The sequence below is a fragment of the Gaeumannomyces tritici genome (genome assembly GCF_000145635.1).
Source record: "Gaeumannomyces tritici R3-111a-1 unplaced genomic scaffold supercont2.2, whole genome shotgun sequence".
Classification (NCBI taxonomy): domain Eukaryota; kingdom Fungi; phylum Ascomycota; class Sordariomycetes; order Magnaporthales; family Magnaporthaceae; genus Gaeumannomyces; species Gaeumannomyces tritici.
In genome coordinates, this window is record NW_008804546.1 from 5202896 (window position 1) to 5215377 (window position 12482).

The 12482-nt window shown below is 57.4% G+C and overlaps 4 protein-coding genes across 4 annotated transcripts; 2 read left to right on the plus strand and 2 right to left on the minus strand.

The window, feature by feature from the left end:
- Window positions 1–796: 796 nt before the first annotated feature.
- On the plus strand, window positions 797–3235 carry GGTG_04296 (hypothetical protein). Its single transcript, XM_009222091.1, has 2 exons — window positions 797–1465; window positions 1542–3235. Exons 1-2 carry the CDS (start codon window positions 1184–1186, stop codon window positions 1848–1850), a joined length of 591 nt encoding a protein of 196 aa, XP_009220355.1. The 5' UTR covers window positions 797–1183; the 3' UTR covers window positions 1851–3235.
- An 820-nt stretch (window positions 3236–4055) lies between these two features.
- On the minus strand, window positions 4056–6718 carry GGTG_04297 (RNA polymerase II holoenzyme cyclin-like subunit). Its single transcript, XM_009222092.1, has 2 exons — window positions 6325–6718; window positions 4056–6249 (listed from the first exon to the last, which is right to left on the minus strand). The coding sequence occupies exons 1-2, from the start codon at window positions 6482–6484 to the stop codon at window positions 5345–5347; spliced, it is 1065 nt and encodes a 354-aa protein (XP_009220356.1). The 5' UTR covers window positions 6485–6718; the 3' UTR covers window positions 4056–5344.
- Window positions 6719–6882: 164 nt separating this feature from the next.
- On the plus strand, window positions 6883–10944 carry GGTG_04298 (calcium dependent mitochondrial carrier protein). The gene is made up of 5 exons (XM_009222093.1): window positions 6883–7402; window positions 7545–7625; window positions 7860–8067; window positions 8485–9359; window positions 9480–10944. The coding sequence occupies exons 1-5, from the start codon at window positions 7240–7242 to the stop codon at window positions 10196–10198; spliced, it is 2046 nt and encodes a 681-aa protein (XP_009220357.1). The 5' UTR covers window positions 6883–7239; the 3' UTR covers window positions 10199–10944.
- GGTG_04299 (hypothetical protein) lies at window positions 10286–11254 on the minus strand (the record flags this gene model as incomplete). Its single annotated transcript, XM_009222094.1, has 2 exons — window positions 10286–10850; window positions 11157–11254. 2 exons carry the CDS (start codon window positions 11252–11254, stop codon window positions 10775–10777), a joined length of 174 nt encoding a protein of 57 aa, XP_009220358.1. The 3' UTR covers window positions 10286–10774.
- Window positions 11255–12482: the final 1228 nt, after the last annotated feature.

The window sequence follows — 12482 nt, forward strand, 5'->3', positions numbered from 1 at the left end:
GGTCCGCAGGATTCGCACACGCGTGTGTGGTGGACAAGAGTCCCGAGATTCGTCATCTTACTGTTCGCATCTCGTTTGCCTTCTCAGCTCCAGGCCCGGCTTAATTCATGGCGCCCCAGCCACACCCCGTTTACATGCGAAAGAGATGAATGGACCGTCCGGGACATGGACGCACCCCAGCATCGAAATGATGGCCCATTTGAAGATCGCCGGTTGTTGTTATTTGCATGCACCGGCTGCGGCAGGATGCCAAGATGGCTATCCTGGACACGGACAAACACGCCAAAACAGATTATGTCTTCCCCCTCGCTCACTTTTTTCCCCACGGCAAGGACGCAAGCGGGCTGGCTGGATGGCCGGATGGCTCCTAGGTAGCGGGCTGCTTCTCTGCTGCTGCACAACGCCGTTCCAGGCGGCCTGCCGGCGTGAGCGACCGAGCACTAAACAGACTGGTGTCTCTGGCCTGGCGCACGCCACCGTCTGGATGTCTCGAAGCTGCCGGCCTGCATGCGGCTAGGAAGCGTGCAGTAACCAAAATTACAGCAAACAGCGCTTGCCCCCTTTTGAACAAGCCCGGTGGCAAAGCACCATCTGCCCTCTGGGTGCCGCCGGGGTGCCAGGTTACTGTCCTTGCTGCATGGGGCCCCCGCTTGCGGCCTGCCATTGGCCGTTCAAGAAAAGGGTGGGTGGAGTGCCAGCATGTGGTGCTGTGGGAAATGCGGGTCTCATCCACAATGCACCCCCCCTCCAGCGCAGGCCTTTTTCTGTTGTCGCTCGCACTTCCCATCCATCCTACCTTCTCTCTTGTCTTCCCCCTTTTTTAACCTACCCGACCTCCTGACCAACAAGACTCACACACCACCACACCTCACATCTTGATATCTACCTCTCCTCCCATTCCAATTCCATTCCGGCCGCTTGAACAACCACGAGGGACTAGCAATTGAACCCGCGCACCAATCTTGCAAACAACCCGCGACACTTTTGGAACAGACCACGTTTGCCACTCGCAATTCTCGCGCCGCGGCTTTTGTTGTTACTTTTACGTTGTCCGAGTTACGTTTAATACTACGCGCCTCGGCACACATTCCCACCCATCGGCGCTACCCAGCCAAAAGTCAACGACCCGCCGCCAACCAACAACCCAACAAGCAAACCACGGCCTCGCCACACTGAATAAATAATGTCTTCTCCATACTACCACTTCACCGCCCACAGCCAACAACCCACGGCCGCCTCTGCCGGTCCCGTATCCCACAGCCACCATGGCCCGCGGAATCGGAGGGCGCCCAGGCTGTCGGTATCGCAGAATTCCCAGAGGCAACAATACCGCGGCTTCCGGAGCATGAAGGAGCTGGCCGAGGCTGCGACACTGACTTCGTTCCGCACCAAGTACGAGGCCGGCCGGTCTTTCGATCTCGAGGACGACATGGAGTTCTGCCCAGCATTGCTAACCGAGAGCGACGTAAGTTGTTTTGATGCTGCGTTGACCACGTGAAGACGCGTCCCCACTAACATGTCTCTTTTCCCTCGCCCTACAGCTTGTTTCCATCCACAGCGCCTCGTCGGAGCGGTCGTCATTGGCAAGCAACTCCCCAACTGGCTCGCCGACTCAGCAGCCGCAGCAAGTCGCATCCAACTTCTCGCTCAACTCCTCTTCGCCCCCATTCATCCCGCCCACCTACCAGAGCCAGCACTCGGGCAACCTCAAGCTCCACCAGCCTGCCGCCGCCCGTGCCCGTAATGCCATCCCCATCATCAACCCCCTGACCGGCATTACCATGGCCAGCCCGCCGCCATCTGTCTCGCCCGGCGCCCGCATGCAGCACAGCATGGGCCGTAGGTGGTAGACGAGTTTCTCAGGCCTGCTTCTGATTGCTCCGTCGCCACCGCGGCCCTTGCAAGATTGAAGTGGTCGCAATGCCGTCTGCGAACGCACCTAATCAGCTGGCTCATCTTGGCGGTCGCCCGACTTGACGACAAACACATCGGCATCGATTCTTTTCACCATTCGCTTCCCCCCCTGGCTGGCGGGGCATTGCTTGGGGTCGACTGGCTCTTTCGACACATTCTTCGGCAGTCCACCGAGGCCATGGTCTCGACCGGGCCGCCTTCTCGCTGTACAAACCTTTTCGACATACCTTTTTCCCAGCGGAAAATCTTTTAAACATTTTCGACGTCGACCTGATACGAAGATAATCGATACCTCTGTTTGCGTTATTTGCGATAAATACCACACCCGGTGCGGTATCACCCGACCCCGGAAGATGACGGCTTTTCTTTACGACACGGCGTTCCAATGGTTCCATTGCATCTCTCGGCTTTTTTTAATCTTGCTTGCATCGGCGTCGGCACGGCGGGAGTTTTCGGTCTCGCTTGTTTTACATCATCTTTTCCCAACATACATAAGCGCGGCGAGTCACGCATGATAAAACGGCTTTTTTTCATGGGTCTTAACGAGTTCACCAAAGAAAAAAAAGAAGAGTTCTTCTCTTTTTCTACGGCTAGAAGGGGGGTTTCTTTGTCCACGCGGCTGCGGGTTTTGGTTCTGCCTGTTCTTCTTTGATAAGCGAGCCTCGTTGCGTTTCTTGGCTTTGCTTCGTGTGTTAATTCTTCCGGGTTATTTTCTCTACGGGACAACACTGGACAGGGTGGGCAGAGACTTTTTCTTGTTTGGCACGTCGTTGCACTTATTAACCAAACTGGTCACACGGGGTGCCAGTTGGTGGTGGCGGAGTTGGTTTCGTTTTCCTTTTTACTGGCTTTGAGATTCCCTGCAAATAAGATAACCTGAGGGGCAGACGGCGATGTGTGGTTTTATTTTTGGAACGCGATGGTTGCGCTTCTTGTTTGGGACTTGGTACTTACTCTCTCATCACTCTTTCTCTTTTCGCTCTGGGTTTCTCCATCATCTCTTTTTTTTTCGGCTGTACCATTCGGGCGACTCTCCACGTATCGTGGGATACCCCTTTTGTTCATCGGGTTTGGGCAAGCGAGCTGGGAGCATTTATTTGGCCAAGAGTCATCTTGTGGACAATGTCGGCTTCCGGGGCTCTTGTCTGTCCGCCACGACCAGAAGACTTGCTGGCGGCGTGTTTGCAAAGATATGATGGTTCATTTACGGAATCGACTGAGCGATGTAATATCGCCGCTTTTTCAACTTCACACATTTTCGCTTCAGGCTGCGATTTGGGCCCATTGGACTACTTCTCTCCCGTTGATGTTTTCGTGCTCGTATGATGGTTCTTGCCAGATACATGTTGACATCCGGTTCATGCGCCCGTCTACCTCTCTTCGAAATCCATCGCCTTCCCAGTCGCCCAGCCGCCGGTCAGGCAAACCCGGATTGGCCTCCGCCGCATGAAAGACTGTTTGCCAGTGTGTCCAGTCAGTTGGACGCTGCCATTGAGCACCCGTTCCGCCTTGCATATATTTTCTCTTTGTTACAAGGCATCCCCTTCCCGTGATGCCTCCCCTTGGAGTATGTGATATGGTATCATAATGTCCACGGCCGTGACAGGACTGTGCCTGCACACTGGCCACGGTCCGCTCTATTTCCTGTCTAAAACAAAACGATAATGGCTAAACGTCAAGTCTGCTAGTCAGGTCCACCCCATCCGTGTGCGTGCATGGCATTCAGGACTACAGTCCTCCCCTCGGTCCTTGGCAAACCCATCCATGCGTCAACGCGCGGTGATACTTCTTTCTCCATACCGGCAGCATAGTGGTATCTTTGCCGACGGTTCCGTGCCGGAGGGATCCGTCCACGTGTGGCGGCCCGGGGTGGAGAACCGGGGATTACTGGCTACCAGACAGATACCTATGTCTTGTATTTTCTTCTTTATCTCTGTCGCTTTGGTATGTGTATGCTCATTTGTAAAGGTGCAATAGACGTGGAACACTTTACTAGAGCTGACTTGGGCGGGCTCTCTCGGGATCCAAGTATTGCTTGAGAATAGGGGGTATGCGCCCTGCCAAAAAAAAACAAAAAACAAAAACAAAACAAGACGAGCCTGTCTTGCTCGCATGTTGGACCGGTGCGTCGAGCTGATTCCGCACAATCATCCACCCATCACGTCAACACTAACAGGACGGGCGATGGGGAGCGGACAGAAACCGGGCGCCGGCGTTTGAAGCACGCAGAACCGGGGGCACCCCCCCCGAGTGCTCTTTCAAGCCTTGATGGGATGGATCTAGGAAGGTTGTGCCTAAGCAGGAGCCCGACGGTTACACTCGCCTCACGCCCCAGGCATGGATGGTAGTGGCTAGTGAAAAGCAGCCTTCTCCCGGTCTACCATCACCCCCCCATCCGCCCGCGCATCGAAAGTTCCACGGTTCCCTTGACTCGGTGGTCATGTCTTGCGTCGTCTTCCGCCTATTCTAAAGCCGCCACATCGCTATCAAGCTTCGGGTTCTATGCCTTGGGCGCGAGGCATGGCGCATAATCCCATCGGGTTCACACAGAAAACACAAATCGAGAAAAAAAAAAAAGCACGGATGCTTCCCGGTAGCGCCTCTCGTAAGCATGCTCCATTGACGTTCTGCAAGATTAGGCGCCATGATACATGCAGATATGCATGTGGGTGCAAGGAATTTTGGGTTTTGCTCTGGTCCTCGGTCCGTGTCTGCCGCTAGCCCAAGACGTGTCCACGTCGCCAATATACAGATGTAAGAATGATATGCAAGGTTTAATAAATATCACATCATAACCTTGTCCCCGTGGCGTTGGTCTGGCGTGGGTGCTGACGGGGCGTGGGCGAAACCCACTGGCACAGCGGTCCCAAGCAGATACCGAAAATGCGCCCAGATTGTCCCGAGGCTCTTTTGCAGAGGGTATAAAAATGTAGGATGCCTGGAATCCCTACAGAACATCACGGATGCCGTGGGACAGCATGGTCAAACATGCACGGGCAGCCTGCGAGGCCCGTTTCCATACCTACATATGCAGCCTTGAGCGTCATATGGAATGGAGGGCCTTCAGTCTCGCGTTCCACTCCGCTTACGCGACCTTCAAATCTGCCCTGTAAGGCTAGATGTGGTTCATAGAGGGAATGTGGCCTTGGCGCTGCGCGTCCGCTTGCGTTTCAAGCCGGCCAAAGCGATCGCTTCGGGAGAGCTATGCCACAGCGGAGCGGCACCGGCGGGAGCACGGGGCAAAGATCGACGCTGTGGCATGGGGTGCCGCAAGGACCGCTCCCGTTCCCAGCGGCCCAATTGGCGCTGGCGATCTGGGTCGGACCGCGGACGGAATTTCCAGCATCCATGCGTACAGCTTGGAGAAGCATGCCAGGACACTGGACCTGTGTATAGACTGGTCTCGCAATGTATGGGCGACATAGAGAGGTCACATGCCTCGTCCCTTCACGAAACGGGAAATCTGGTCTCTGGTGCCCTTGTCGTTGTACTGCTCGTGACACTCGTAGAACGCAATGAGCTCCTGGGTACAATCGATCATGGCTTCGACGTCGACGCCGCTCTCCGAGAGCCAGCTGGCAAAGCGTTGCAGCTTGCTTTTTTCCCTGTTGAGCTGGGCTTCCTTCTGGGCCAGAGCGGACTTGGCCTGCTGTGCGCGGTACTGCTGCTGTTGTTGCTGTTGACGCTGGCGGCTTGGGCTGATGGCGAGGCCCCCGTAGTTGCCGCTCGAGCCGCCGCCACCCTGCTGCGCCGCCCGGGCAGCCGTCTGCTGCATGATGTGCGTGGCATTGGCGAGGTTCAGGCTCAGCGGCACGCCGCCGACTTGGCCGGCACCTCCGGGGCCGCTCCCCGACTGGGCACCGGTTGGGGGCCGCAGGACGAGAGCTAACATGATGGAGGCCAGGGCGACGGTGTGCGGGGCGTAGACCAGGGGCAGGTCTGTCATGTAGTGATCATTGATAAAGGACGAGGCGAGGGCCACATCGTCGTTGGAGAGGTAGAACTTGGTTTGTAGAGCGTTGAGGGTGCGGTAGGGCTGGTGCACGATCAGGTTGGCGTGCATCTCAGATATGAGGTAGAACTCGCACTCGCCGATCTTGGGGACGTCGAAAGTGGATGTCTCGGTTGGCCATATCTTGTGCGTCTCGTTCATGATCAACCTGATGTGCTGGGGGTTCTCCTCCATCTTGCAGGCGAGGTAGACGGCGGTGATGGCGACGAGGAGGGGGTTGGTACGGCGGACCTCGACATTGATGTAGAAGCGCTTGATGTACATCTGGGCCGTGGCCATGACCTGCTGGCGGACGCCGAGTTTCCTACCCAGCTTGTTGATCTCTGGCAGAGAACAGGCGTGTTAGTCGCGGGGGCGGGGGCAGTCGCGATAGCTGGCTGCAGATGGTAGTCGCTTACGCTGGTTGAAATAAATGTTCATATGCCTCCATTCCGGCAGCGAGTACATCTGCACCAGCGTCGGCTCGTCATCCAGGAGCGCCTGGCGTTTGGTGACTAGCTGCTCCTTGGTGAAGAGCCAGTTCTTGCGCTGTGTCGAGTCCCAGAAGTTGGCGGCCATTGTGGATGGTGTCGGTCGCCGAGGGTGGGTTGCTGGTTATGTCTACTACTGCTGCTGCACGCGTCGAGATGCCCGTGCCCGGAATATTCGCAGGACGGTGGTGTTTTGGTGCTTTACGATGCATCGGCCGACACGTAGGACGACGTGTGCCTTTGTTGCGAGAACCGGGTGGCTGGTAAACGGGCAGCAATTGAGTAGGGGGTGACCAAGGGGGAAGCATTGGAGCTAGACCAGCTGAAGGTTCCGGCAGCACCGAGCAGGCGTGGGATGAGTGGACATGAGTGAAAGCTTGGCTGCACGTTGCTGCCGCTCCATCAGCTTGGCCCCACCCGATTTTGGCTACCACCTTTTGCGGTGCAGGGTGTCGTCAATTGGGCCCATCTCGATTCTGGCGGCATTTGATTTGATGCTGTACCCAAGCTTGCCCGTGTCACCTCTCACAGTCACCCACCCCCAATTATCTCGACGAGTCTCTGATGGCCGCTGCCGCCGCAAACCAAGCACAGCTCTTGTCGGACGCCCGCAGCCGCCATTGTCCGTCGTCCACGCCCCAACCGACCCCTGCCGCGCCGTCTGGTGATGATGCAGCCTGTAGCGGCAGGCAACGCCATCCCGCGGTAGAGCTCTCCCACGCTTGATGCGCCATCGAGGCCGAGTTGCTTAATCCCGCACCCAAACGACGACGACTATCAGGGCCGCGATAACGACACCCCGGCCCATCTGCTGCCTGCCCCGCCCTGCGATGCTCGCCGAAGATGAAGATGCAGAAAATGGTCTCGGAACTTGAGGCGGAGATGGCCGAGTCGCAAAACGCCCGGGACAAGCGCATGGAGGAGCTCTGGCGCAAGCTAGACCCCCAGGCCAAGGGCGAGCTGGACCTGAAGGGGCTGCAGAGAGGACTGAGGAGAATAGACCACCGTTAGCCTCACCACACCATCACCCCTACCTCACCTGTTTCCCTCCGGCCGGCTTCCCCGGGGATGTCTGTCTCTGTCCACAGCGGGGGTGCTGGCGAGGAAGGCAGTGTTGCTGACGGGCCACGGCGGACTCTACGACACAGCCATGAAGAATGCCGACGATATGCTCAAGGAGATCGTCCGGACTGTCGATACTAGTGGCGACGGCAAGATCCAGTACGAAGGTGCGTTGCTTTCCGGCCATTGCCGCTAGCGCTTGCAGAACGAATCTAGCTACATATGTGGTTACCTGGGGGCCTACCTATCTTGGTACCTATCTAGGTGTCCCATATCTCGGGTCTGGCAGCTTGCTGGTGCCCGGATGGCTCACTCAAGGGGCCACAAGCTTCAACCATGGATGGAGCTTGGACCATGCCCGGATCTAGTACTGCTCAGTGGCTGACCTACAGCAACTCTAGAGTTCCGCGTGTTTGTCGAGGCCGCAGAGCGCGAGCTGCTCGTTCTTTTCCGTTCTATCGACAGGGACAACAACGGAAGGCTGGACAAGGACGAGCTCCGCTCCGCCTTCCAAAAGTGTGGCCTGACCGTGTCGAGTCGCCGACTGACGGGCTTCTTCGACGAAATTGACATGAACAACGATGGCTACATAAGCTTTGAGGAATGGCGGTAAGCTGCAACTTTTACTTTTGGTCGTCATTCATTTCTTCTCGGCGCGCAGTTTTCCGCCTTGCTTTGTTACCTACTCCCGTGGCCTCGATCGCTTTGCGCCATGGCGGGTGGCGCCCCGCCCCCCTTTTGTTGGTCTGATGTTTGGGGCCTTGTTCGTCAGTGGTTCGGGTCTGTCTAGACTAGGCACCGAACATGTCTCTCTGTCAGCTCCATCCCAGCCACGAGTTTTCAACACACCGTCACCGGCGATTCATCCGCGACTCACTGTGCTCACTTACAACATGGGTTGTCTGTCCACGACCTTGGTGTCTGGCTCAGGCACCGGGGGTTGCCGAGGCGTCTTTGTCCGAGGCGGAACTTGGCCGAGCGAGTGAGCCTGGTCGGTGCCTTGCTAACGTTCAGCCGCGACCAAAGTGACTTCCTGCTCTTCATGCCCACGCATATATACGACGGTGATGGTGGCTCTGCCTTGGCCACGGCCTTGTCGTTTTATTCGCACATCGTCACGCTCAACGCCGAGGGCGACTCGCTGGTGAGCGAGGACACCCTCGAGGGCCTAGGTACGACAAGCTTCCTTCTGCACGCTCTGTTCGGTTCTATTTTAAGGCTTGCCAAACCATCACCGTCGGCTTCCGTGGATCCACTGCGCGCCTCCCAACCTTCGTCCCTGTCTCCGGAAGGTCTCGCCAACAGCCCTCCAACCACAAAATCCCCGCGACCTGCTGCGGCGCCCGGTGCAAAAACCAAGACCGGGACGCGCAGCACATCTCCATCTGCATCTTCTCAAAAACCCGCGTTTTCGACATCCTCGCAGGCGACGTCGCCATCAGCATCGCCTTCAGCAGTAGCCACCATGACCTCCATGGCTGCTGCTTCCGGGTCTGGCAACGGCGGCTTTCAACTCGATGCTCGCCACGCGTCCGTATCGCAAGCGCACGACCAGGCCGTCAAAGCTCTCCAGACACACTTCGCCGTCGGCCACGCCGGGAATTCAGGATCGCTCCAGGAGGGCGTGTCGGGGCCGAAAGAGTCAAAACTGACAGATTACCTGCCCGAACCAGGCTACTTCGTTGCCGGGGCGATCGCGGGTGGCGTCTCGCGAACTGCGACGGCACCGCTGGATCGTCTGAAGGTCTACCTGCTTGTCAACACAAAGGCAAGCACGACGGTTGCCATTTCGGCTGCCACGCACGGACATCCGCTAGCGGCTGCCAAAACGGCATCGAAACCCATCACCTCTGCCGTGGCCAGCCTGTACAAGTCTGGTGGTCTGCGCACATTCTTCGCTGGTGAGTGTCTCTGGGGTGCCGTGCGTCTGAAGCGGCAGCGGCAAAGTTTTGGTGCACCCCACTGATCCCTCGGTTGACTCCCGCCCGTTCGATGGACTCGGTTGCTGACGTTTGCAAAAGGTAATGGACTCAATGTGGTCAAGATCATGCCCGAGACGGCCATCAAATTTGGCACTTATGAGTTCGCCAAACGGACACTGGCAAATCTCGAAGGCCACAATGATCCAACCAAGATAAACCCCTATTCCAAGTTTGTAGCTGGAGGTGTGGCCGGTATGGTGGCCCAGTTCTCAGTCTACCCGCTGGACACACTCAAGTTCCGGCTGCAGTGCGAAACAGTGCAGGGCGGCCTGACGGGCAACGCGCTCCTGGCGCAGACGGCCAAGAGGATGTACGCGACGGGCGGCATCTCTGCGGCATATCGGGGAGTCACTATGGGTCTCGTCGGCATGTTCCCTTACAGCGCCATCGACATGGGCACGTTCGAGTTCCTCAAGACCAAGCTGAGGAAGTACAAGGCCAGGGCGTACGGCATTCACGAAGACGACACCGAAGCGGGCTATCTCGCTATGGGCGTGATTGGCGCCACCTCGGGTGCTATTGGGGCCACGGTTGTGTACCCCTTGAACGTTCTGCGCACACGGCTGCAGACGCAAGGCACTGAGATGCACCGGCCAACATACACGGGCATCTGGGACGTGACGACGACCACCATCAAGAACGAGGGAGTGAGGGGGCTCTACAAGGGGTTGACCCCCAACCTCCTCAAGGTGGCGCCGGCCCTCAGCATCACGTGGATCGTGTATGAGAGCTCAAAGAAGTTCATGGGTCTCCAATGAGCTTGTATCGGAGGCAAGCTCGCGAACGGCATTTCAAGACGAACACGAGTCCCCGAAAGGATTGACAGGCAACGAGCCTGCCGAGAGGAACATCAAGAACCATGATCTTGCCCCCAAGAAGGGGCAGCAACGCCATGATGACGATTTGATGGCTGCGCGAACCTTGTCGCATGGTCGAGGCGTTTTGGGAAAGCGAAATTTGTAATGGGCGAGGGATAGAAGACGAGCACATCTCGTCACCCGGCGTTTTTTACTGTTTTTTTTTTTTTTTCACTCCTTCGGGTTCTTTTCCTCTTTCATTTTTCTTTTTCTGAGATTCGATGCGGAAAAGGATACCAACCGAACACGTTCGGGCCCTTTGTCTTGTTATTTATCTTCCTAGTATCACTTGGGCTTTGACCGATCCCATTCTCTCTACCAAGCCTGCCCTCTTACTGCGGCCGCCTTGGAGGGAACGTCGGCACGAGGGATTGATATCTGTTGTTTGACAGAAGGACCCGCCCCATCCTGGTTGAAGCTGGGAGATGCGGCACACACAGCGGGCATGGTCATGGAACTGAAGCTTTTTAGATTACCTCAGTTCACGAATGACTTGATGCCGCCATGCATTTCATTGGCAAATCGTGTGGGATGACAAGCAGCAATGGAGCAGCTGTGTGTTTGATATATTAGGCTCACCTGAAGCAATATAGCCCTGGAAGGCCAAGTAAGGACCTAGTTTCGACTTTTCGCTCGCCGTGTCCGCCCAAGGCCCCAAAATCATCAATCTGCCATTGCCGTGGCGAGCCATTCAGAGGAGCTGGGCTAGGGTGAAATTGAGGCCATGACTGCTGCCACAACGGCTTGCATGGCCCGCCCATTGTGGCCAATACGAACCTCCAGGGCCCAGGCTGCGATCGAGCAAGCGACCACCACCAGCACCCTCATCGCCGTTAGGCCCACCCGATCAGGTACGTACCGCTCACCAAGCAATGGGGTTCCCTCCACAATGCATGCGATGCAACCATCGCCAACGTTCGGCCAGGGCAGAATTGGGCCGGAGCTGACGAAGCCCATTGCGCATTCCAACATGCAGCCCCCGCACAGGGTAAGCACCTATACCTAAGTACTCAGGTGGGCATCTAGGCAAGGCAGCAGCATTCGGCTGCCATGGACACGACCAGAATGGGGTTGTCTAGCAGGCAGCCAGACGGCATCTCGGCCGGGCCGGGGGAGTGGCTGGCAGCGGCCGAGGAGGTGTCGGAGCATCAAAAAGGCAATCCAGGGCTGGCAGCTGGGGTTCCCAGGGTTGAGGTGTATACGCCCAGCGGCAGCGGTTTGCGGGCAAATTGCACCACGTCAATCGTGGAAGCGATATCGTTACTTGGCTGTGTCTCATGGTGGGTGAACGGGTGGGCTTACTTTTTGCTTTTTCACGTCTTGGGCTTGATGGAATAACGGGTCTCGTGTCCCGTCCTTCTCGCTGCCCTTCCTCTCTCGCCGATTCTCCTCCTTCTCCGCTCTCTCTTATCCTGTTCTGAGCTCGTTCTCCTCGCTTAGAATCCATCGACGCGGCATCTTTACGCGGTCCTGCGCGCTCTCAACTTCTGTCAGCCCCCGGCCCCTTTGCGGAGCCCCGCGTCGTCATCGTTGTCGTCGTCGTCAGCCGCCTCCTCCGTTCATCGGGGCGTCCGTCTCCGCTCGTTATACACAGTAGCGCAGCATAGCACCTCATGTCGGGGGGCAGGCTCAGGCAGGCGCTGGTTGCACTGATTATAGCGCCCCACGGTCCGAGCGAGTGCGTGCCCGCTGCGAGTTTTGTTTTTTTGCAGCGCCGTCCATTTCGCGCCGTCGATCGGCCGCAGAATTGTTTCAAGGAAAGCCCCGTTTCGAAACCATGTCCTCCGCTTTCGACACTGGCCAAGGGCCCGCCCGCGCTGGCGCTATCTGCAGCCAGGACGAAGATATTTACGGCACCAACGACGAAGGCTATCAAACGCTGCAGGGCAACAGCGAGTCCAGGCAGCAGCAACAGCGCCACCACCACCACCTCCTCCAACGGGGCGGAGCCGCGCAGCAGCATGACGAAAGCGCCCTCACGCCTAGCGACGGCTATTTCGGGACGCCTGGGGCTGGCATGGGGCCAGGCTCCACCGCGCCCGCCGCTTCATCCTAGTTCCCCATGTTCCAGGCGTCTGGGTCCGGGACCCCTCGCTCGAGCAGGACGCTACGGTTGACAGCAAGGCAAGGGAAGCCGGCCGTCTGTCCGCCACTCAACCTGGACTCCCGGCAGCAGCACGGTGCA